Source organism: Thunnus maccoyii, chromosome 7 (assembly GCF_910596095.1).
Source record: "Thunnus maccoyii chromosome 7, fThuMac1.1, whole genome shotgun sequence".
Taxonomy (NCBI): Eukaryota; Metazoa; Chordata; class Actinopteri; order Scombriformes; family Scombridae; genus Thunnus; species Thunnus maccoyii.
Window position 1 is genome coordinate 33,197,227 of NC_056539.1, and position 25,243 is coordinate 33,222,469.

The 25,243-nt window shown below is 39.0% G+C and overlaps 1 protein-coding gene across 1 annotated transcript in view; it reads left to right on the forward strand.

Annotated features, from left to right (window-relative positions):
- The first annotated feature begins 2,673 nt into the window (after positions 1 to 2,673).
- Positions 2,674 to 25,243, forward strand: part of nrd1b (nardilysin b (N-arginine dibasic convertase)) — a 31,599-nt gene continuing 9,029 nt past the window's right edge. The window contains exons 1-22 of the mRNA XM_042417116.1: positions 2,674 to 2,827; positions 4,670 to 4,878; positions 5,431 to 5,707; positions 6,614 to 6,695; positions 7,639 to 7,792; positions 9,241 to 9,314; positions 10,077 to 10,172; positions 11,536 to 11,658; positions 12,452 to 12,509; positions 12,926 to 12,999; positions 14,305 to 14,374; positions 15,558 to 15,635; positions 16,049 to 16,169; positions 16,730 to 16,788; positions 20,116 to 20,170; positions 20,706 to 20,810; positions 21,295 to 21,418; positions 21,759 to 21,845; positions 22,074 to 22,193; positions 23,296 to 23,347; positions 23,831 to 23,981; positions 25,082 to 25,209. Of these exons, the coding sequence (XP_042273050.1) occupies positions 4,685 to 4,878; positions 5,431 to 5,707; positions 6,614 to 6,695; positions 7,639 to 7,792; positions 9,241 to 9,314; positions 10,077 to 10,172; positions 11,536 to 11,658; positions 12,452 to 12,509; positions 12,926 to 12,999; positions 14,305 to 14,374; positions 15,558 to 15,635; positions 16,049 to 16,169; positions 16,730 to 16,788; positions 20,116 to 20,170; positions 20,706 to 20,810; positions 21,295 to 21,418; positions 21,759 to 21,845; positions 22,074 to 22,193; positions 23,296 to 23,347; positions 23,831 to 23,981; positions 25,082 to 25,209 (2,282 nt within the window). The 5' untranslated portion in view covers positions 2,674 to 2,827; positions 4,670 to 4,684. The remainder of the gene's footprint in view (positions 2,828 to 4,669; positions 4,879 to 5,430; positions 5,708 to 6,613; positions 6,696 to 7,638; positions 7,793 to 9,240; positions 9,315 to 10,076; positions 10,173 to 11,535; positions 11,659 to 12,451; positions 12,510 to 12,925; positions 13,000 to 14,304; positions 14,375 to 15,557; positions 15,636 to 16,048; positions 16,170 to 16,729; positions 16,789 to 20,115; positions 20,171 to 20,705; positions 20,811 to 21,294; positions 21,419 to 21,758; positions 21,846 to 22,073; positions 22,194 to 23,295; positions 23,348 to 23,830; positions 23,982 to 25,081; positions 25,210 to 25,243) is intronic.

The window sequence follows — 25,243 nt, forward strand, 5'->3', positions numbered from 1 at the left end:
CTGATGAGTGAAGAGCACATGGTTCTCTCCCTCCCCTTTAGCAGGTGTAGTCACGTAGCCGTCATGTTTGCAGTGTTTCCTCCATGAACGTGAGTGTGTGTGTGCGTGTGTGTGTGTGTGTGTGTGTGTGATGTGTGATATTAGAGCCAACATGTTCTATTGTTGCATATGGTTATCATGATATTTATTGCGTGTTCAGTTGTAAGGGTTTTTGTGTTTATGTACAGTATCTTTGACGGAAGTGTGATATTTTGACAATGTCATGTCAGCTGAGATACAGTACGTGTGTATACGAAAGACTTCAAGAAAAAAGGGAAGACGAGGAGAAAAAAATTTGTGCATTTATTATTAAATATTATGAAGGTAGAAAAAACAATATCCTGCCAAATTGTTATAGCTACCACAGCGCACGTTTTTGTGTGTGACTCCCCACCATGTGTCTTCATATTGATAAAAACGTACAATAATATCGACATTGTCTTCATATGATTATTTTCTAAGTGAATTTGTAAATTATAGAATTAGAAATGATACTGGTGTTGAGTATGAATTTATTTTTATGCTGTGTATACCATGGACAAATTATATAGAGAGTTTATGTAAACTTGTTGTCTTACAGTTCACTCCTGTACGGGGGAGAAGCACAAAGTGATTGTACAAAAATATTGTGAATGTTTGTATATTATAGATGCAATTTAGTATAATAAAAATCACAATCTTTAATCATAACATTTGTCAGATTGTTTTTCAGTATGACTTCTTGTAGTATTACTTTCTCCACCTCTAAGTTTTGCATGTTTTAATCATTTTGTTTATTAATTCAGTCACTTCTGTAGTTTGTGATTAGAGAGTTATATAAACCATACTTACACCATTGGTTAGGGGGTTTATAAGGCAATAATCAGTTTGTTTTCCCTGTTTTTTATCATCAATGAGAGAACTGCAGCTTCATTGAGATCTACACAGATGCTTCAAAGAATCCAGTTAATAAAACTGCATTTAGTTACAGAGTTTAACCTGAAGGTAGAAAAAAGAATCAGTTTACACACAATTAGTATTAACAGCATTAAGAGCAGCTGTTTGTTCAGACTCAAGTTCATCACTAGCCAGTTTAGTTACAGTCATTCAGAGAGCAGACCGGATATTTTGACAGAAATACAACAAACATTATATATAATTCAAATGATGGGACTCAATGTAAGATTCTTATGGATACCAGCACATATTAGTATTAAAGGAAATTAAGTAGCAGACACAGTTACAAAGGAAGCTACAAAGAAACACATTGAATTTATCATTAACAACAAGCAGAAACAGGAGAGGAGACAATAATATCAAAGTTTCAATTTGGTCATACTGGTAAGTAATACACTCCACAAAACAGCGAAACGTGATATGTGAAGGTGTGACTTTTGTGGACAAAACGAAACACTAGTTCCTGTAATGATTTATTGTCAGAAATATGAAGCCGAAAGGAGACGCCTGATTCAGAGCCACAGACATTAAAGGCAACTTTGATTTAAGAGATAGCTGCAGAAAAATGAAGGAAATTAATGTTATCTACGTTTGTTTACCTCAAGAAAAATTTAAAAAATGAGACCCTCCCCTACTTTCTCAGTTGCCTTCAACAGCCTGTGGACTGATTTATATGTGAAGGACTCAGGTTGGTTTTTCTGTGAAAATCCAAAGGATGTAACATTTATGCACGTCCCCGAGTGGCTTGCCTCTCTCCAGCAACAGCAGGGTACAGCACTAGCTAACATTAGCTTAGATATTGAGTCTGTCAACGTCAACAAACAACCGGCATCCACCATAACACAGAGTCAGGGAAGCTAAAATTACTACAAGGCATGTGAAATACAGTATATTGTGATATTGTGGTTTTAGCTGGTTAATGTTAGCGCCGCTGCTCGCTCACACTGACGGAGTGCGAGCGTGCACACGAGCAACATGATACTGACTGCAGTTCACCTAATGGCCACCAGTGTCATTAATGAGAAGGAATTTCTGATTCTTAAATATTACATCTTTAAAATTACACTACAAAGGAATCACATGATACCAGGCATTAGAGAAATGTTGCAGAGGAGTTCAGGTGATGTAGGGTACAGAGCAATTTTCAGACTTTTAGAAAACACAGGACTTAATGGGAGAATTTAATGTAATAGTATAGTACATGCAACTCAATCAACGTACATGCGTCTCCCTACCTACAGGAACTGATCACACCACAAACCTCCACCCGTACCCTTAGAACTGCCAGCAGCTTGCTCCTCCGGGCCCCCAGTACTAAGCTCCACACCATAGGGGATGGAGCCTTCTGCTCTGCTGCATCACGCTTGTGGAACAGCCTTCATAACCATCTGTGGGCAGCACAGACCCTAGACTCTTTTTTTTTTTTTTTTTTTTTTTTTAAAAAAGAAAAAAAAAGGCCTAAAAACCTTGCTATTCAGGAAGACTTTTTCATCTTATCTCTTATTATTATTATTATTTTCTTTATTTTTTGTGTTCTATGTTATTAATACTGTTGCACTTTGTGTCTCACTATGAATGAAAAGTGCGGCACAAATTAAATTAATTATTATTATTAACTATTCTGCCCTACATTCCAATCCGGAAGGGGACGGTAATGCACCATAAAGCTGTTTAACGGCCACCAGTGAACAACAAAAGAAGAAGAAGACCAATCAGATGCCCCGTTGATTGTGATTGATTGGCTCTCAGCGAATCACAGGCTTTGTTTTGGCTAACCGCTATCTGACGGAGGCTGCTGCTCCTGCTCTTCAAACACCAAACTTCCATCAATATCAAGCTCACAGAAGCAAAGGTAAGCGTCTTTTTAAACTAATACACAATAAAACAAACTGCTGTGTCCTGTTTCAGGGTTCAGGTTTAGCCGGCTAACTAACGAGCCACCAAAACGGCTCGATGTGGAGCTGATAACCGGCTACAGTTAGCCGTTAGACAGTCGGTATCAACCGGATTACTGAAAGCTAACATACAACTAACCAAGCCGGTGTAGCTAAGCCGACACAGATAGCGCTTGTTCCTAAAGTCACAGTATTTGTAGTTATTTGTAAATTCTTGAAGTTGTTTCCTAGCTTTTCCTGACAGCTAAGCTAACAGTTGCTACTGTTTAAATTTACGGAAGATTAGCGGAAGATTCGGTTGACTGACGTACAATATTAACGTGTCTATGCGGTTCTCTCAAGCGACTAGACTGCGCCAACAAACTGCATTAATAAAGAATCAGACATTTTCAGTCTGCCTCTCTTACCGGTAAAATCATACTCCATTAAAAATGACTCGAGAAAATTTTTGTATCAGAGGATGATCCTCCTGAATTCGGCAAATATTTAATATTATTAATACAATTTTATAGTTTAATGTTTGAGATTTAGTTCAAGGTGTGACGTTAATTACAGCGTCATCTCCCTACTAATACACCAGCGGTGGACAATAACTAATTAAGTAGTTAATTTACTCAAGTACTGTACAGTTTTGAGGTACTTGTACTTTACTTGAGTATTTCCATGTGATGCTACTTTCTACATTTCAGAGGGAAATATTGTACTTTCTACTCCACTACATTTATTTGACAGCTTTAGTTACTTTTCAGATGAAGATTTGACACAATTGATAATATAACAAGCTTTTAAAATACAACACATTGTTAAAGATGAAACCAGTGGTTTCCAACCTTTTTGGCTTTTGACGTCTTACAAAAAGCAGTGTGTAGTCGGGGTCACAGTTCACATGTCTATGAGTTGTTAACAGCTCCACCAAATCCATTAATTGACTAATTGTGTCAACACAAGCTGTTGACACAAAGCTGGAAGAACACTGCTGTCTAAAATATTGCCTACTGCAGCATTAATGTTTCCCTTCGCTCGAGTGAAGATAGAGGGATGTCCACATACTTTTGGTCATATAGTTTATCAGTAGGGAATATTATCCAGTCCCAAACCTGGTATATTTGTTATTGGAAGAGATTAATCACTCCCTCCAGGAGTTTTTTTGTGATTATTGTGGCCAAAAATGTTTGACTTTGCAGCGTTTTTGTTTTTTATTTTTTTCAAAAAATTGTGCTACAATTTGAAATGTTTAATGTGCTCTTTTTGCTGTAAAATTATGGGAATTGGGAAGAATTGCAAGCAAAGGAAAAGAATGTGATTTTCTTTTTTTTTTTTTTAAACATTGCCAATTAAGAGTTATATGTAATGACTTGTCTGGATAAAAAGCATCCTGCATATCACAGATATCACATAGAAACTATATTTCAGTGCTAATTTTTAAATGTATTTTCTGAACGTGAGAACCATGAGCTCAAAATGATATAAAACAGAAAACACTGTACTTGAGTTCCATTTATAAGCATTTATTAAATGAACTTTCAACTCTACATTAGAACCAAATAACATCAGTCAATAATGCCATTAAAATAAATCCATTAACATAAAAATATAGCTTCATTTCCCAAGTGCCCATTTTTATGTAGATTATGTCCATCTCTGCTGAATGCAAACCAGCTGTGTGTAAGCTCTCGCAGATATTGTGAAGATTACTTGAATTTGTGTTAATTGCTGAAATTCTTATTAGTGGACCCGCTTTCTGAATGACCTACAGCATTATGTATGTTCATGAAAATGTATGTTCTCTGTTACCTCAGGGGACTCCTGTCAAAATGCCTCAGACCAACAAGTCAGTTAGCGGTAGCAGTGTGCCGGGCCAGGTGTCGGCTCCAGATCAGGGCGAGCCACCACCCCCAGTGGATGTGAGGACCCAGGTGGCTGCTGGAGATGGAGGTGGAGGAGTCGCTGCAGAAGACCAGGGAGACCCAGAGATCATCAAATCACCCAGTGACCCAAAGAAGTACAGGTGTGAGAGAAGAGTGTCAGTCATAGAGAGTTTGGTGTCTGTCCAAACTGACCTCAGCTGTTGTTGCAGATGGCTATAAGCTTCCTGCAGCTAAAACAGAATAAACCTGAGGTCTTCATCTTCAGGCCCCTTAGAAATTATTTGAATTTTGCAAGTGATCTACGTTGGAAGAAACTAGTCCTGACAACAGAGTTAATTTGTTTACCAAATCTTGTCTGTTAAGGATTTGGAGACCACAGTACATGTTTTTATGTCTTATCACCTGGAGATGCTTCACTGGTACCAAGAAGAGAGACCACATCTCTGCTGGACCGGCCTCTCTCGCTGTGTGTACAATGACACAGCAAAAAATAATTAAAAGTTCAGTGATTCGACTGACAAAATGAGAATTGTCTTTTTGACATTTGTGCCGCCGCTCTACAAATGAATGTGATGTGATGTAACTTAACTACAGGTGTGAAAGTCTACACAGGTGTTAGCACAGGTGCTGCTTGTATGTTAAAGTGTTTGAATATTGATCCTGATCCTCTCCGGCTCTCTTGTTCTCTGCAGATACATCGAGCTGAGTAACGGCCTGCGAGCGCTGCTCATCTCCGACTTCAGCGGGGCAGACGGGAAGGCCGGCGGTGAAAACGAAGAGAACCAGGGCGAGTCAGACAACGACGGGGAAGAAGACGAGGAGCAGGACGGCGGCGAGGAAGAGGGGGATTCTGGTGAGGGGTCAGAGGAAGACGAAGAGGAGAACGAAGAGGAAGAGCAGGACAGCGACTTTGATGAGCTGGACGAGGAGAACGCAGGGAAGAAGAAGAGAGGGAGCTCCGAGAAACAGGTGGGTGACGAAACGTTTCTTAACAAAAGCAACAGACTTTAAAGGTGTTTTATTATAAGTAGTAGTTTTAGGTCGATTATATTTTCATTCAGTCCGTTTATATTAATATTTCAGCTTGTGTGTGGTGGCACAATGATGTTAAGTTTATGCTCTAAAAGGCAACAAGGCCACATATCAGTGTTGATGCTTCCTTTTATCTATAATGGTTTTATTTTTGATATATTATTTACAGATTAAAGGTCCAGTTTAAGAGCTTTTCATCCTTCCTTCTGTTAAGTTTCTGCATGTCGGTGCAGGACTTAATGCAGGGATTTGATTTGTATGAAGGCCAGCAGGTGTCATAAAGAAAACAGAATCTCATTTTGACCTGAAGGTTCATTCTTGTCCTTGGAAAAAGCAGTTTGACAAATTAATACATAGATGATTGTTTATCTGTCTTCACTTTACTGTTTTGTTTCACTCCCAGTGCTCTCATAGCATCGTTTTGGGTCGTAGCAGGCAGAGAAAAAGCTCTAAAAAGCCACTGTACACTATGGATTTATAGTTGATCCTGAGGGTTATGACTGTAGGTTTTATAGTTCACAGTGTTCACTGTGAAAGAAAGCAGTGACTACATGTTTGCAGAAGAGATGGCTTTGCTAGATGTGTGTTACTGAGAAGGTTACTGCATCTTTTGTCAACCCTCTCATGTTGTCTCCGCTGGCATCAGGAGAAACACGACCTGATCAGTCACCGTTCTCAGTCTGTAGCCTCAGTGTTGAGCTACGTTTTTTTAAGAAGTGCTCATCAGGTGTGGATCTGACGCGCAAACATAAATCCCACATGAGCCTTGATAATCTTTAACATGCTGAATGAGTAGATTCAAATACACATTTTGAATGTGTGTGTGTTGTTTTGTGTGTCCAGGCAGCAGCTGCTCTCTGCATCAGTGTGGGGAGCTTCAGCGACCCGGACGACCTGCCGGGCCTCGCCCACTTCCTGGAACACAGTGAGTTCTGTAGAAATACACGGAGACCCAACGTGTTCACGATTAAATGAATAAATGACACATTAAGAAAAAATAATCTTATGAATAAATACAACAGTTCATTACGTACACATGTAGTTGAAACTAATAGAGTCTTATACAGCAGCCCTACAATAAATCCTCCCTTCATCACGGTTATAATGTTTTTGTTCAACCTGTTTTACAGACGTGTTGATTTAACTTAACGGTTGTTTTGGAGGCTGTAGTTTGTGTTGCTGTTGTGTTCAGTTACATACTGAGAAATGTTTTTAGACTCATTGATATAAATATGGTGGATGATAGATGAGATTTATACATGTCAGTATAAAGGAATACAGTTCAACAGCAGCATGAAGTGAGCATAACGTTGAATCAACACCTTTAAGAAAAACTCTGTCCATAAAAACATGAACATTATAACCTTTATAAGTCTTATTGCAGGGCTGTATTAGTTTTAGCTAGATAATAAACTGTGTGTATATGACAATGAAACTGTGAAATAGCCCAATATATGTACACTGTATATGTTGAACTCTGTTGTCAGTGTTGTAGAGGTCTGTATGTGGTGTTTTTATACTCAGGATACTTCACATTTTTTGGGAGAAATGTGCTGAGTGCCTAAACTTTTATGTCCAAAATATTAGCTGAAAAACTCCTTGTGTATCTGCTTTTTTCTTTTCTCCAATCAGATGAGGTGAACTGAAGTTATTTTAGATTTATTGTAATCAAGTTTATAGTTGTGGTTTGTTGTCAGCCTGTTTGCATCAGTTAGAACTGAGTCCTGGAAGAAAACGTGTGTTTAAAGGAAGCTCGTCTGTATGTTTCCAGTCCTAATTTCTGGTTTACTGGACATAAAGACTGACTGACAGCTGGGCAGTAGCGCTGTGTTTCTGGGTATTAATCTCTTCTCCTCCCTGACTTTCAGTGGTGTTCATGGGCAGCGAGAAATACCCGGCGGAGAACGGCTTCGACGCCTTCCTGAAGAAGCACGGCGGCAGTGACAACGCCTCCACGGACTGCGAGAGAACCATCTTCCAGTTTGACGTGCAGAGGAAATATTTCAGAGAGGCGCTCGACAGGTGAGGAAACTGCAAACTCTACAACCTGATAGTTAGATGAAAAAGCAGGTCCAGTTTGTGACTGACAGGGAAGCACAGTCCAGTATGCTGGGATTTCCAGTCAGAATACTGGTTTTTTGGGTGTTTTCCTGTTGTGAACTCCAGTGTCCTGTGTGTGTTGATGCCAGTTCTGTGCGGGCCATCTGGCTCTCTGATGGGAGGTCAACCGGTTCATTAAAGATCACCAACGAGTGCTCAGTCCCTCTCCACCGGACCAACTGATATACTCTTGTTAGCCACGTTGCTACTGTTGCTGTTTTTAGACAAGCAGTCAGTGGACTGGAAACACAACGTCCTACGTGACGGAAGAGCAGATGTCTGCTGCAGTTTGTTCTGCAGCAGAGGTGAATTTCTCCGTGTGTCAGTAACATCAGATGGTGAGACAGAAGGTCAAATGATTCAACAAGGTGTTGGAAGATTCAAGATTCAAGATGCTCCGACTGTAGGAAGGAAAAATGGATGTAATGTTTTTGTCTTTGTGTGAACACAGAGATGAGCTGAACGTAGCTCAGTCTAAAACAATAATAAACTGACAAAAATAGTCTTCACCTCAGAAGAAGATGGTGAAAGGCAAGACGGAGGTTTGAATATGAAAGATGTGAACAACTCTGCAACACTAACTGGGAGGAGGAGGAGGTTGGAAACATGAAAAAAAGCTCGACTGTACAAATGTGTGTTAAAGGATCAGTCTGGTGATTTTCTATCATTTTCTTCTTGTGAACAAATCTCATGTTTGGATCCAAACCAACAATGAACTGATCTACTAACAAGTATTGTGTTTGTATCAAAGCCTGATATATCTGATTCCTCTGTGCTGTAGACCTGCGTTGTCCAGAAACTATTAAAAAACTATTAAAAACACTAAGAACATGTTCCTTCATCATGAAGAGTTTGGTCATGTTTGATCACATTTTCAGTCTCTGGAGAGAAGTTAAGTTGTGTGTTCAGCTCTCAGTACTTTTGAAGCTTCTACCGGAATCTCAGTGGTTTGGAGTTAAGTTTCATTTCTATGTTCCTGTCTGTACTTTCTCTGTATTAAAAGTTGTTCACCAGTGAAGCAGGTTTCGGGACGTCAGTGCGTTTGTTGTTCAATAAAAAAACGAGTCTACACAACAGGATTTGGACATACTCGCTGCTGTTTGGTCAGCAGATCAGTTTTAGACGTCACAAGGGGGAGAAAAAAGCAGAAACAGCAAACAGACTCTTACTGGGGTCTGACAGCTGGTGGCTTTAAATGATGGTTGACCCTGAGTGTCACGTGTCATCATTTTCATGATGGCATCGTCCTGTCAGCAGGCAGCTATCAGAAACAACAGATGGCTGAACGTTGTTCACTTTGACTGTACACAAAGTATTACAGTGTTACAAAATGCACACATATCATTTGACTGTGTGTGTTTGTGTTTCAGGTGGGCTCAGTTCTTCATCTGTCCTCTGATGATTGAAGACGCCATCGACAGAGAGGTGGAAGCTGTGGACAGCGGTGAGTCCACACCGATGAAGAAGAACACACACCGTCACATTCACACATTCACATTTTAAACAGAAATACCAAACATTTGATGGTTCCAGGTTCTTAAATGTGAGAATTTACTGCTTTTCTTGATCAGACATTTGATGATGTCACTTAGTGTTGGAGGATAATCATTGGTTTCTGAAGTTTTATAGACCAAACGATTAACCACGTAATGGAGACAATAATCAACTGATTGACTGATAATGAAGGTAGGTGCAGCCCTAGTTTAGTGTAAATTAACACAGCATACAAGATCATGTAAATAGTGCAGTGACTTAAGTCTGCTTTGCTTCAGATATTTTTCTTTTATTGATGCAACTGATCATTATTTTCATTAACGGTTAATATGACGATTATTTTCTTGATCATTTTGTTCATAAAATGTCAGAAAACAGTGAAAAATGCCTGTGATCATTTCCCACAACTCAAGGTGACGTCTTCAAATGTTTTGTTTTGTCTGATCAACAAAACCCAAAGATATTCAGTTTACTGTTGTTTATGTCAAATAAATCATCAAATCCTCAGATTTGAGAAAATGGAACCAGCTTTCTGCCATAAATGATTATTCACTTATCCAAATTTATAAACATATATGTAAGTTTCTGCTCACCGTGTTCTAATGTGAATTTCCTACAAACCTTTTCAGCTGCAGTCAGTCACACCTTTTCTGTTAAAGGCTGCATTTTTTTTGTCTTAACCTTCATGTCTGTCCTCTCGTTTCCTGTTCAGAGTACCAGCTGGCGAGGCCGTCTGACTCACACCGTAAAGAGATGCTGTTTGGAAGTCTGGCCAAACCTGGACACCCGATGAGCAAGTTCTGCTGGGGTAAGAAGCACAAACACACTCCCAGTCTTTAAACCGTCTCATTGGGCCTTTTGTAGTAAATCCCCTGTCGTCTATTTATTTTTGGAATAACTTTTCTGCTTTTGTTAGCGGCCACGTTGATGAACATTTTATGTTATTTTGGAAAAATGACTGTTTGGTATCCAAGAAGACAACAGTGATACGAGTTCTCAGTTGTATGCAACTAATCTTCTAATTTAATATTCAGAAATGCAAAATTACAGGTAAATGTTTGATTTCAGTGTATTTACAAAAGAAGTCTAACTATTAATTGACTTAATTTGTTTTTCTAAAAATCCAAATGTAGTCATGTTACTCTGCATTTTAAAAAAAATAAGTAATATGTATTCTTTCTGTTTGTTGTATTCTGCAATTAATTTGTACTTGTTCTTTTGTTTCAAGAAATGGAAAAAAATATTATTTTTAAGGCTTTAAATCATCTTCATCGTACAGTTAAATTTATGATGGTTTTTAGTCAGTTAGGGTTAGAGTTGGGGTTAGGGGTTAAGGTTAGGGGTTAGGGGTTAGGGTTAGGGGTTAGGGTTAAGGGTTAGGGTTGGGGTTAGGGTTAGGGGTTAGGGTTAGGGGTTAGGGTTAAGGGTTAGGGGTTAGGGGTTAGGGGTTAGGGTTAGGGTTAGGGGTTAGGGTTAGGGGTTAGGGTTAGGGTTGGGGTTAGGGTTAAGGGTTAGGGGTTAGGGTTAGGGGTTAGGGTTAGGGTTAAGGGTTAGAGTTAGGGGTTGGGGTTAGGGGTTAGGGTTAAGGGTTAGGGGTTAAGGGTTAGGGGTTAGGGTTAGGGGTTAGGGTTAGGGTTAAGGGTTAGGGTTAGGGGTTAGGGTTAGGGTTGGGGTTAGGGTTAAGGGTTAGGGGTTAGGGTTAGGGGTTAGGGTTAGGGTTAAGGGTTAGAGTTAGGGGTTGGGGTTAGGGGTTAGGGTTAAGGGTTAGGGGTTAGGGTTAGGGTTAAGGGTTAGGGTTAGGGGTTAGGGTTAAGGGTTAGGGGTTAGGGTTAAGGGTTAGGGGTTAAGGGTTAGGGGTTAGGGTTAGGGGTTAGGGTTAGGGTTAAGGGTTAAGGGTTAGGGTTAGGGTTAGGGGTTAGGGGTTAGGGTTAGGGTTAGTTTAACCCTAACCCTAACAGCAGCTTTCAGATTTCCCTTTTTAAAAATAAAATAATTTTCCATTCTTAATGGTTATAAATGTTATAACCCTAACCCTAACCCTAACTCCTAAATCTAAAGTGAAGGACCTTGCAGCTACAGCAACTTCCTGTTTTTAATGTGACATCACTGTTGAACATCTGCAGAATAGAATTTCTGAGATATTTGACATGTGTTGTTGTTGTTCCCTTCAGGTAACGCTCAGACATTAAAACACGAGCCCAGAGAGAAACAGATCAACACCTACCAGCGGCTCCGAGACTTCTGGAAGAGATATTACTCCGCTCATTACATGACGCTCGCCGTTCAGTCCAAAGGTATTCACACTCAATCACCAGAGACTTTCACACTTTTGAATGTGTTTTGATAAGAAGACTGCAGTGTTCAGCTGCATTTCTGTTCGGTGACTCACTCTACAGACAGCCGACGCGTCGTCAGTAAAGACTTCAGCTGTTTGATGAATGAAACGTCTCTTTTTTTTTTTTAGATCTTTACTAGTCGTGGGGCAAGAAATGTGATGTTTGTCACTGGAGGGAAACCAATGTTATTTACTATAATTATAAATGTTTAGTCTTCTATACGGTGGCCACGTTAGAACATCTCAAGGTGCGTTTCCATCCACCTGTTTTTATTTGTATTCTCATTAAAAAAAAAAAATCTCAAAATTACGCTTTGCTGAGGTGGAAAAGTTCGTGTATCGATTAAAAAGTACAATTCCTAAAATGAACTCATGTGACAAACATAAACACCATATTTCCATCATGTTTCTAAATAGTTTTTCACAGTTTGAGGTTTGACTGGCGCTATTTTAATGATGTCATATTGTTGAGCCCTTTTACAAGCAGATTACTGGAAGTTTAGTTGAAGTTTGATTATGTTTGGATCAAGACATAGCTTCAGACTCAGCAGTTTGCAGGTTCTCTGTACCTGTAAATGTACAGATGTGTGTTTACCCGCTGATATTTTTCTCTAGCGCCACCATGAGGTTGACATTTTAGTTCTTTATTGAAACATCTATAAGAAGAAAATATTGGATGTATTGCTGTGATCTTAGGTTCACACCGTCATGTTCCCCAGAGCTAACAGCTTGTTGTTGTTGTTGTTGTTTAGAGACACTGGACACTCTGGAGCAGTGGGTGAGAGAGATCTTCATCAAAGTTCCCAACAAGTAAGACGTCATCACAACTCAAACAAACACAGACTCTCACTCGCTCCGTTTGTGTGATTATGGTCTTGGGTGAAATTCGCCGGATGAAGTTTACGTTTTGATCCAGTCTGGTGTTCATTCCAAATATTTATGTTATTTTGTTACAGCTTTACTGTATGATGAGGAGTATAAATGGTAGTAAAAAAGCAGAAAATGAAGCTCACACTTCAGGTATAAATACATATACAGATAGTTTTGTGACATTAAATGAAACAGATTGTAGCTTTACGTTAAACCTCAGGTGTTTACTTTGATATTATGTAGTATAGAATTGGTGCAATATTGCACAAAATAAAATGTAAGAAAGATAAACGGTGATAGTCGGAGGGAAACAGAAGAACAAAGATGAAATCTGTATCATGCTTGTTTTGTTTCAGCGGTGAACCTCGACCAGACTTCTCTCCCCTCCAGCAGCCGTTTGACACCCCGGCCTTCAACAAACTCTACAGAGGTCAGATTTATTATTATTATTATTATTATTATTATTATGATGATGAATGAGTAGTAGTTGTAGTCGGTGTAGTAGTAGTAATAACAATGGTAACAGTCAACAGTGTCCTTGTAAAATAATTCAAAGATGTAGTTTTGCATATTTTAACCCATTAAACATCTGTCTCATGATCATGATCTTCTTTTTATTTAACCAGGAAGTCTTGAGACGTGACAGAAATGGCAGCATATAATAAATAGGTGTCATAAAGTTACATTAAAACACATTAATTTACAACAATCCAACACAACAAAACAGAACCTGAGAAACAACTTTCCTATTTAAAACAGTTACATTCTTCATGAAACATCTTTAATGTGAAGCTTTGAATACATGATATGAGGGCAGTGTTTCCTTTCCCAAGCTCAGGCTGCATTATAGGAAAAGTTCAGACTGTAGGAATACTGAAGATTATCCATCAACATGATGATCTGGTCTGATGGCTGTTAGAGAAAAGAGCAAACATCTCACAGAGGTAACCAAGAGTTTACCAGTGATGGCCTTAAAAATCAAACAGTACATATCAACCTGTTGCTATATCAACATGCATGAATTATAGTGATGAGTTCTTATTCCAGCAATCAATATAAAACGCAGAGATCATTGATAGAGTCAAGCCTGTAAAGTAGTGAGTCTGACACAAGCATATACAGGATGTCACCATAATCGAATCCATCTTCCAGCCCAGCAGTATGTAATCCTCAAATCCTCTACTTCCAACTTTTCAAATATGAATGTTTTGTGGTCTTCTAATGAGTATCTTTGGATGGACTGTTGGTCGCACAAAAACAAGACGTCAGACTGAGCTTTGGGAAACTGTGATGAGCACTTTTCACCATTTCATGACATTTTATAGACCAAGCTAGGGCTGCACTTAACGATTATTTTTTTGTCTGACCAAAACCTAAAAGTAATAACTTCACTATAACATTTGATTCATATCACATTTGAGAACCTGAAACTATCAAATGTTTATTTTTCCAAGCAAAAATAAGGAAAGATGAATCAATTATCAGACTAGTTGCAGATGGATTGTTTGTTGACTGACTAATTGTTGCAGCTCTGGACTAAACGATTGTTGGAGAAAATAATTGACAGATGTATTGAAAGCTGAAACATCGGGCTTTGATTCGGCACAATGCTGTTTGAATACAGAAGTCGATGAAAGGAGCAAGTCTGAGCAAAGCCCTCCTCCTTCAAGAGTTATCAATAATGAAAGTAATTGTCAGTTGCAGCCGTATACATGCGTATTTGTGTGTGTTGCAGTGGTTCCTGTGAGGAAGGTTCATGCTCTGACCATCAGCTGGGCCGTGCCGCCGCAGGGAAAACACTACAGGTGAGTCACACTGTAACGATCATCTAACGACCTGAGCACACCGTCAGCTGATACTGAGACCTGCAGAAACACCGAGGCAGCTGTTTACAACTACCGATATAAAAGTCATCACATCGAAACATCCTCTCAGGAAACTGGCAGCTACGCTGAACAGAAGTTTATTGTCATGCAAGAACCTCTCCTACAAACAGAATCATTCTTAAATGATTTAAACTCTTAGGGAGATTGTGGTGTTTGTGGTTAACATCTCACCTGCTAGCTTCCTGCTATCTTGTCTTGCTGTAGTAAAAACTGATTTGCAGGGCAGAAAACATGCGTCCATCGACAACTGGGGCTCATTTTGAAGAACAAACATCTACTGATTAAATTCAGCTCATGTTTCTCCAAATCAAAGTAACAATGATGGGAAAACACTGTAGGTGGTTGAAGTCCAATACTGCATATTTTGCCTGAAGAGAGAAGCTATATTAACAGTGAAACCAATTTAAACATTTCTTTTGACAAACAAAATCTTTACCATAATCTCATCAATCAAATATTTAAAAAAAAAGATCTCTCATGCTTTAAGCTGTATTTCATTTAGGGCAGTTGTATTTTAGAAATGCCCCATCACAACTTCTCAGCGGCCGAGGTAACATCCTTAGATGTCATACTTTGTCTGATCAGCACTGCCTCTCTCCGGGGTGCCAGCTGATGCAGAGCAAATTACAGAAAATCAAAAAAGTATATCAGCGCACATCAGGATACCAGGAGGATTACATGAAAAAACAAAAGCGTTTTGTATGTTACGTTGCTTCCTCCCAAGAATATCCCAAAAATATTTAGTTTGCTAGATATATGACAAATATATTTTGAGATACTGGAACCCGAGAATGAGTAGAATTTTTAAACTTTTTGCTTGAAAAATGACTGAAATGAGTCATCAATTATCAAAGTAATTGCTGATTATTTTTCTGATGATTGGCTAAACGATTAATCTACTAATTGTTCGAGCTCTAATATCATTCTGATCTTCATTGTATCATCAATCTTAAATGTTTTATATCTGCGATGACGCCTCCTCAACAGACGTCTTCTTCTAGAAGTCTGTATATTCACAGTTCAGCAGACGTCCAGATGAGTCAGACCGCTGCCTCCACTGTGACATCGTCTTCACTGAGTCTGTCTTTGTGATTTCTGTCAGAGTGAAGCCTCTTCACTACATCTCCTGGCTGATCGGACATGAAGGAACCGGCAGCATCCTGTCTCTGCTCAGGAAGAGGTGACAGACAGAAAATATACTCATCGACTGTTAGTGAATAAGTCCAGCAGGGCTGCAACTAACAATTATTTATCTTATTGATTAATCTGTAGATGTAAATCTGTAAATGTCAGAAAATGGTGAAATATTTCAATCAGTGTTTCCCAAGATGACATCCTCACATCTCTTGTTTTGTTCAGTTTGCTGTCATAGAGGACTAAAGAAACCAGAAAATATTCATATGCTAGAAGCTGGAATCAGAGAATTTGGCCTCTTTTTTTCTTAAAAATGACTAATTGATTACCAAAATAGTTGGCCATGAATTTAACAGTTGACAACTGATTGATTAATCGACTAATCGTGGCAGTTTTAAAGTGCAGGGGTCTCTTGTGTGTATATTTATATATATACTGTGTGTGTGTGTGTGTGTGCAGGTGCTGGGCTCTGGCTCTGTTTGGAGGAAACAGTGAGACGGGCTTCGACCAGAACACCACCTACTCCATCTTCTCCATCTCCATCACCCTCACCGACCAGGGCTACCAAAACGTCTACGAAGTAAACACACATACGGCTCTTGACACTGGATAAAACTTACAAATGAAATATACTATTAACATCAAAATAATAAACAAGTTTTCTTGCTGTTGTCATACTATTGGACATCAGTTACAAAGTCCAAACCAGGACAGTGATTCATTTTTAAACATGATGTCAACATGGAGAACTAGTAAAGCATTTATGGATTATAGTTCATGCCTGAAAGAAGCCGTTGAAACAACAGAACTGTCTGCAGATCACTTTAACTTTAATTGATCACCAAACCAAAGTAAATGTATCGATTGAGACCTTAACTTGTGGAAAAAACATATTTCCTGATAGAAGGCAGGCAGAAGAGATTTCAGAGGCAGCATCTAGTGGCCGTTAGTGGTACTGCTTCTCTGCACTGGCTGCATCTTCCAGACATGATGATGATGATGCTGGTTTTAGTTTCAAGGTCGCTCAGCTGTTCAAATGGGGTCACTAACAAATAAAGATAAATGTTAATAGTTGTTTTTTTTATTTCTAAATGCTTTAGTTTCCTTCCCTCACTCAAAGCTTTTCTGTCCTCTGTGCAGGTAGTTCATTTGGTGTTCCAGTACCTGAAGATGCTCCAGACTCTGGGCCCTCAGCAGAGGTCAGGCTCCACACACACACACACACACACACACACACACACACACACACACACACACACACACACACACACACATACACACACATACACATACACATATATACACACACACACACACACACATACACACACATACACATACATACACACATACACACATACACACACATACACACACACATTTTGAATTCAAGATTGCATCACTACAGTAACAAAAAACACTGTCAGAAACCTGGTCAAGTGTTTCCTGCATTGAATTATTAGTATCCTGGTTGAATCATCAGTAAAAAAAAGATGAACAACTGTGGCAAAAAATATTTCTTTGAACACAATTCTTTGATAAAAGTTGAAGATATAAGACAGCAGGAAACATCCAATCACTGAGCTTCAGATTCTGTTATGTGTGCTGCCAACAGCGACAGCAGGGAAACTAAAGATTACCCTGCTGAGAAAACTGAAAACACAATCTGCAGCTCGAATCAATTCACTGTTACATTTTGTGCCAATTGTGGATGACTTCAGTAACCATGGCAACACGTTTTTTTTCCCCTAAATGAAATGCAGTAGCGTTTGATTCGCCTCTCTGACTGGCTTCTTCTCCATAGAAACGGCAGCGGAGGCTCATGGGTATTGTAGTATTTAGAGCTGTCCATCAAAATGTCAAACAAATCTGGTGGTCATAATATAAACCTATGTGATTGTTAGATTATCTGGGAGAGTCCTGAGTTTATTTAAGTAACATTGAGGAGATCGATTAAGGAAAACATTTTAGATGTGAATTCAAAATGGAGAAAAGCACTTTCGGAAGCAGCGGCCCCTCACACTTTACAACTCTGTAAAGCTGTGACCCGTCATATGAATATGTTTTCAACTTCATTAGTATCAAAACTAGCGTTAATGTCTATATTTATTTATTATTGTTCCCCTAAAGATCCCCTCCAGACAAGACATATAAAAATACTCTGTGAATAGAAATTTGTCCATTTTGTCCAAAATCCTTCTCCTTCATGTAAAAAAAATCTGAATCTATCAATATATAAATATTGTTCACTTCAAAAGATTACCTGCTGGACACAAGATGTTTCCTTTGGAGGCTTCAAGTTTCCACATCACACTTGTGTAAGTTGTAGTGCAGGGAGACTTTAAACACGACATTGCTTGACTTCTCACCGTTGTGTGATGTCACATCCAGTTTCTCTGTTTTCTTTTCTGGTGGACATGAAATCTGTCTTACCAAAATGAGTTCAGATGTCACTGCGTTATTTTAAAAATCCAGTTTCCACAAATCAAACATAAAATTAAAGCTGCAAGCAGCGATGAACGGGCCCTCGCGCCTCTGCGTACGTCAGGCTGCAACGCAATCGAAGGTCTTCTGTCACGGACATGTAGATGTCTTCAGACCCGGGCTGTTTTCAGACAGTGCAAGAAGGAGATAAACATCACTTCCTTTGTCCACTATTTTGCCTGCTGCTGGGGCTGCTTTGCTGAAATTTCGTAGGGGGCGCTATTCAGCCAGTTTGCATCACTGATGGAATATTGTCATGTGGACGTGTTCAGGCCGGGACTCTTATCAAACATGTAAAGTTTGGTGCAGACTGGAGCATTTACAATAAAGTTATAGCAACTTCCTCTGTCATGGCGAAACATCAAATGTGAGGATGAGAATTTTCTGCAGGGTGAGACATGTCTGCCTTGCTCACACCTGTCATCAAAATTATGCAAGTTTTGGGCCCATTCACTTGAATTTTAATTAGTAAATTGAAAACTCTTGATGAGTTTGTGTGTAAAACAAATTAATTTCCTAATTTTCATCAAGTCTATTTTTAGAAAAGTAAAGACTTTTGACCCACATGACCTGGTCAAAGTTTGATTGACATGTGTACTGTCAGGTGTGTAGAGACAATAAGTAACTGCAGCTGGACACAGAAAAATACTCATATATTTGAATGGAGAGTGTGAGTGAACCGCTAGGTGCTCGGGCCCTAATAAAGGAAAAACTGCAGTACAGAGCCACAAATTTTAGTTTTGATGGTATTTTTCTGCATCACTTTATCACTAAACTGTCACTCTCACTCCATTTTTTCCCTTCCCCTCATAGGTCATCCCCACTACTGTATTATACATATAAGACTTATAATTATTGTAAAATAAATGATAATAACACCAAACTTCATACAAAGTTTGTATATAATGTACTGTATGTATATAAGCCTTTCTGCTGTATCCTACAAAAATGAGCTGCATTCAACCCCCACACCAGTGGCGGCTGGTGACTCAAAAAATTGGGGAGGACTGGAGGAAAACCAACATACTGCATCAAACTATATCATTGTCCCCCACCTGATGAAATTCGAGGGGTGGGGGGCAATTTTATATGCCAATAAAACAATTTGCTTTAAAAAAAAAAACCCTGAGTGGTGTAAAGGCTGCTTCTTCAAAGACATTTAGCATATACATATTGTTTCTAAACAAAGAAGAGCTCATTTTAGCAGTGGACTGGTTCAGATGTGTGATTTTACCAACAAAGTGAAATTCAAATTTATAGTATTGTTCTATTGTGATACAGGTTTGAAAGTGGTCAGACTTATAGTTTAGACATCAGAAGCCTCTGTTTGACACAAAGTTCATGCCTCCCCATTGTTTTGCATTGTAAGGGTGATGTGGCACTGCAACTTTTGGCTTATAACATCCAAACCGTTCGCGTTATTACAAACTTTTTTTCAGCACAGTGTCATAAGTCATGTGTCAAAGTTTGAAATTGATACCATTGATGCCCTCAGAGGAGATAGCGTTTGTTCAGGGGCCAAAATTGAGCCAAAGTCTTATATTGACAGGCTCATTGCAGACTTCCTGTTGGATTTAGGTCAGGGGTGTCAGTGTATGATTTGTAGGTCTTGATGAGACGAATAATTGAGTTTTTTTGTTCGATCTCTCTACAACATTCCTACGGGCCGCGGCGGCCATTTTAGTTACATAGGTGGCGCTAGAGAGCACATTTTAGCACTTTGTGGGTTAATTTTTACATTTTATCAAATTTTTCACCAGACCTCATGTGCGTGCCAAATTTGAGTTTTTGAGCATGTTTAGGGGGTCAAATTTAGGTGTGAAGTGGTGGAATAATAAGAAAGAAAGAAACAAACACAAAATACAGGCCCTAAAAATGTTCTTTTAAATGAATCAAGTAAATGCAGAAAGTCTACAATAATCAGAATTATGTGCATGTAAAAACACTCATATTTCCAGATTTTTGTCCTTGTTTGAATGTTTACTTTAGTGTCTTGTTGCTCTGAGAAGCTTCATATTTCAGCAAACATCTTTATCTTCCAGGATCTACGAGGAAATTCAGAAGATTGAAGCCAACGAGTTCCACTATCAGGAGCAGGTACTGCAGCATAAATATTCTCTCTGAGGGGAAATTAATGTGTTTACAGCCACATAATGACGCAGCACACTTGTGTCTGTCAGCAGGTGATGAACAATCAGAGTCTGCTGTGTGCAAACGCTAAAATTAATCAGCTTCAGGGAAACACTTCATTAGCTGTGATCACTGAAGCTACAATAATAATAATTAGAAGAATAGAATTAATAGACTTCAGATTAAATTAGATCAGTCCTCTGGATATAAACAGTTAGTACTAATAATCCTGCATATGTGTGTGTAGCAAGAATGTTTTTCCCGACTGTGTTTCCAAGTAAAAAAGTTTGTTTATTATAATAAAATGACTAATAATTAACTGGGTAAATACAAAGTATATGAAGCTTCCACAAGCATCTAAGTAACAAACAAACACATGAAAACTTTTATCATTCTCGTTTGCTCTAATAATAACAGAAACGCTATTTGACCGAAGCTTTTATCAGCAGTTTGTGAAGGAGTCGAACCTGTGAACATCTCTCTCGTGTTTCTGTTTGATCAGACGGATCCGATCGAGTTTGTGGAGAACATCTGTGAGAACATGCAGCTGTTTCCCAAAGAGGACTTCCTGACCGGAGACCAGCTCATGTTTGAGTACGACATGGAGGTAACCAGGACCAGGACCCAGACTCTGATCCAGAATCAGCCTGACAACACACTCTAAACTCTGCAGCTATTTCCATTATCAGTTAATCTGCCAAATCTATGGATTGTTTTGTCTATAAAATGTCAGAAAATAGCAAAAAAAAAAATTTGATTCATTCATTAATTAATTAATTTATCTAAAGTAGAAGTGTAAGGTTTAAAAATATGAAATATATTGATGCTTGGGTAATAACATTTATACGGTGTCCTGTAAAAATGTGTGTATTTGTGTGTGTGTGTGTGTGTGTGTGTATATATGTGTGTGTATGTGTGTGCGTGCGTGTGTGTGTGTGTGTGTGTGTGTGTGTGCGTGCGTGCGTGTGCGTGCGTGTGCGTGCGTGTGTGTGCGTGCGTGTGTGTGTGTGTGTGTGTGTGTGTATATATATATATGTGTGTGTGCGTGTGTGTGTGTGTGTGTGTGTGTGCGTGCGTGTGTGTGCGTGCAGGTGATCAGTGCAGCTCTGTCCCTGCTGACTCCGGACAGATCAAACCTGCTGCTGTTGTCACCAGAGAACGAAGGTCACTGTCCGCTCAGAGAGAAATGGTTCGGTACCTGCTATAACATGGAGGGTACGACACACACACACACACACACACACACACACACACCTACACACACACACACACACACACACACCCCTGCACACACCTCCACAGGACGGACATCTATATTATATTGTATTTTAGGTAACGTAGCAGCTTCTTGTTTTTAGCTGCGTCACTTTCATCGGTTAACATGTTTTGTGAACTGGAGCTTGTTTTCTGCTGCATACTGCGAATAATTCTCTCTGCTCCGAGTGTCATCCTGTGTCCTCGGTTCTCCTGGTTACCTTGGAGACAGAATGAGACCTTTTTATTCAGACCAGAGAACTGAATAAAAGGGTCTGATATGTTTGTTTTGTCTCGTCAGATATCCCAGAGGAGTGGACTCAGCGCTGGGCAGGAGACTTCGAAGTCAACCCTGAACTCCACCTTCCTGCTGAGAACAAGTTCATAGGTCAGTACAAACAAACACACACATTCAACAATACTGACTGTCTGGAGGGAAATTTAAATTCACATGAAAATCTACTTAAGTGTACTATTTATTATTATTTAAAGCAACAACCAGGAGCTGAATAACATATTTATATTCCATCAGTCTGTGTAAACGTATAAAAAAAACGAGGCCAACATGTTTAGCAGCTGTTCGATCAGCAGATTTCTTCTCTTTTTCCTGCTGAAGCGACGGATTTCACTCTGAAAGCGTTCGACAGTCCAGAATCAGAGTTTCCTGTGAGGATAGTCAACAATGACCGAGGCAGTCTGTGGTACAAGAAGGACAACAAGTTCAAGATACCTAAAGGTGGGTACAGTTCATATTGTCAGATAAAGCTGTGCTCTGTGAGGGATGTTTGTTGTTATTTTAGCACTAAGATGAACATTTTTTACCAATTATCAGTTCATCTATAGATCGTTTTCTCAATTAATGCCTTTTTTAAATGCCTAAAGATAAAGAAAAATACCCGTTGCAGTTTCCCTGAACCCAAGTTGACAGATTTTAGTTTGTTGTTTTGTCCGAACAACAGTCTGAAAGCAAAAGATATTGAGTTCATTATCAGAGAAAACTCTTAAAACCAGTAAATATTCACATTCAAGAAGCTGAAAAAAGTGAATTCATGGTTTTTTTGCTGAAAAAAATGCTTGAAGGATTGATTAATTAAAATTGCAAATTGTTCTAAACATTTTTATAATAATTTCTTTAATCAGTAATTGTCAGCTATAACAAGGTTGGAATGGTGGAGGCTGGATAACTGGGGATTATAGGTTTCATAATATCAAAAGTGGTTTATTTAAAGGGAATCTTTGGTATTTTTCAACCTGGACCCTATTTTCCCATCATTTTGTGTCTAAGTGACTAACGAGGACAACAGTCTTTGAAACTGGTCCAGTACTGAGCGAGAACGCTTCAACTGGCAGCAGACAAACAGGCTGCAGTGTAACCCAGCGGCCCATCAGTGGACGTCCACTACAAGTGTTTTTGCTACTGATTGGCTCAGATTGTTATTATAAGTGTCTGACAACATTATAATGAACCATACAGAGAAATAATGTTTGTTATTGTGTCTCACCAAGTCTCGCTCAAGGAGAAGTCTCGTTCTGAAATCTTGCGAGAGTTGAGTTGTTGCAGAAATCTGATAAATATTCAGCCATGACTTTGAAAATCTTTTCTAACACTAAACTACACTTTCTGTCCTCCAACACATCAAACTCTGTCATGGCTGAATATTCAGCTGCTTTTTTTGTTTGTTTGTCTCTTTAACTTTTTTTTGGTGAGATGTCTTCATGAGCCCTTTTGGGTTTTTTACACATTTAATGCACTATGAGCTTTTTTGTCTTGTCATTTGTGCAAATAAATAAGATAAACTAAATTTAACACTATGATTGTGTCTTTTTCTGTCTTTCAGCTTATATTCGTTTCAACCTGATCTCCCCGATGATTCAGAAGAGTCCTGAGAAGTAAGAGACCATCGACACACATGAATGTTGTAGTGACCTCTTTGCAGTCTGTAGGTTTTCTAAAACAAACAGAGTACATCCACTTTCTCTGTAATAAGTCTGTTTCCCAATCATAGACAAAAGAAAACATAATATTCATTTACAATCATTACTGCAGGGTCAAAAACTGACACAGCAACATCTGTGTCAAGTAATCCCTTGATTATATTAACCTCTGCCTAACTGACAGCAGCACTACTCCCCCTAGTGGTGGAAAACAAACAAAACATTAACAAAACATGGCTCTAAATAATGTGAACTTACTGCTGATAGATACACTTCAGTTTAACAAAAATACATGCAACCACCTCTGCTTTTTGAGAAAAGTTAAACATTATTTGCATTTAGCTAACTGCTGTGAACATTCATGGAAAATGACCATAGTCATTCTATATATAGTCAGAGCACAGTCTGCTGTGTTTAACTGTGCTGATTCTCCTTCAGTCTGCTGCTATTTGACCTCTTCGTGAACATCTTGGCTCACAACCTGGCAGAACCGGCATACGAGGCCGACGTGGCTCAGCTGGAGTACAAGCTGGTGGCCGGAGAGCACGGCCTGGTGATCCGACTGAAAGGCTTCAACCACAAACTGCCGGTGAGTAAACACACACACACACACACACACACACACACACACACACACACACGCACACACACACATGCAGTGTTTTAACCACTGTTGTGTGAATATTAGGAGATAAACAGCTGGTGCCGTTAATTCTCCAGTCGGTGCCATTAAACTGTTGCAGAAGAAGACACAACGAGATGACGTCAATAGGAGAGCAGCAGTTAAAGTTCAAACGATGGAAAACATGATGGAAATGTGACATTTCTGTTTGTTTCATGTGTTCATTGAAGGAACGTTAGAGTCTCCTCATTTCTCAAAAGCAGATCCTAAAATCCAGCTGAGATTAATGAGCGACTCCCACCTTCTCGTAGGAGGCTGAAAGCATCTTAAGAAGCTCCACAACTTGCAGGAACAAAACCACACGTTTTCATTAAAATTCTCATTGTTTTTGTACATTTTTAAGTCTATACTTTTAACATGAACCTTTAGAAAGTAAAACTAAACCAACACACAAATAAATTCAATAATTGATCTGCCAGTTTGTTTCGTCAACGTGCATAAAAACAGCTGGACGGAAACAATCTTTGATGATCTTGAGAGATCATCATCCGCCGCTGGAAATAGTCCCCAACAAAAACACTATTTCCTCCTGTTTGTTTGTTTGTTTGTTTGTTTAAAACAAGAGATGAACTAACATGTTATTGGTTTGTCAACAAGTCTCATGTGCAGGATTTGAGACACATTTAGATAAACAAGCCTCATATAGGTTCCTAAAAACTGACATTTTATTGACTACATTAACAAGTAATGAAAATATTGTTGTTTTTTTTAATCATTTTGAAATGACACTGATGTTAAATGATTGTTTGTTTACATTGCCATTTCTAACAAACACAGTAAACAAGCAGAATTGGAATTGTGATGAAAAATTAGAAAACCTGCAAAAATGAAACTGTGAAAAAAAAGCTGAAACCAAAACCAGGAGAGACGTACAGGTCAGAGGTTTCAACCAAGAACTAATTATGATGGTTTGAAAATAAAGAAACACAGCTCAGAGTCAAAGACATGAACCATTAATTACTGATGAGGGAAGAGATTCAAACACAATGACTCCTTCCTTCCTCCAGCTGCTGTTGAAGCTGATCGTGGATCATCTGGCCGAGTTCACTGCTGAGCCGGGAGTCTTCGCCATGTTTTCAGAACAGCTGAAGAAGACCTACTTCAACATCCTCATCAAACCAGAAAGACTGGGAAAGTACGTCACACACACACACACACTCATCTCTATG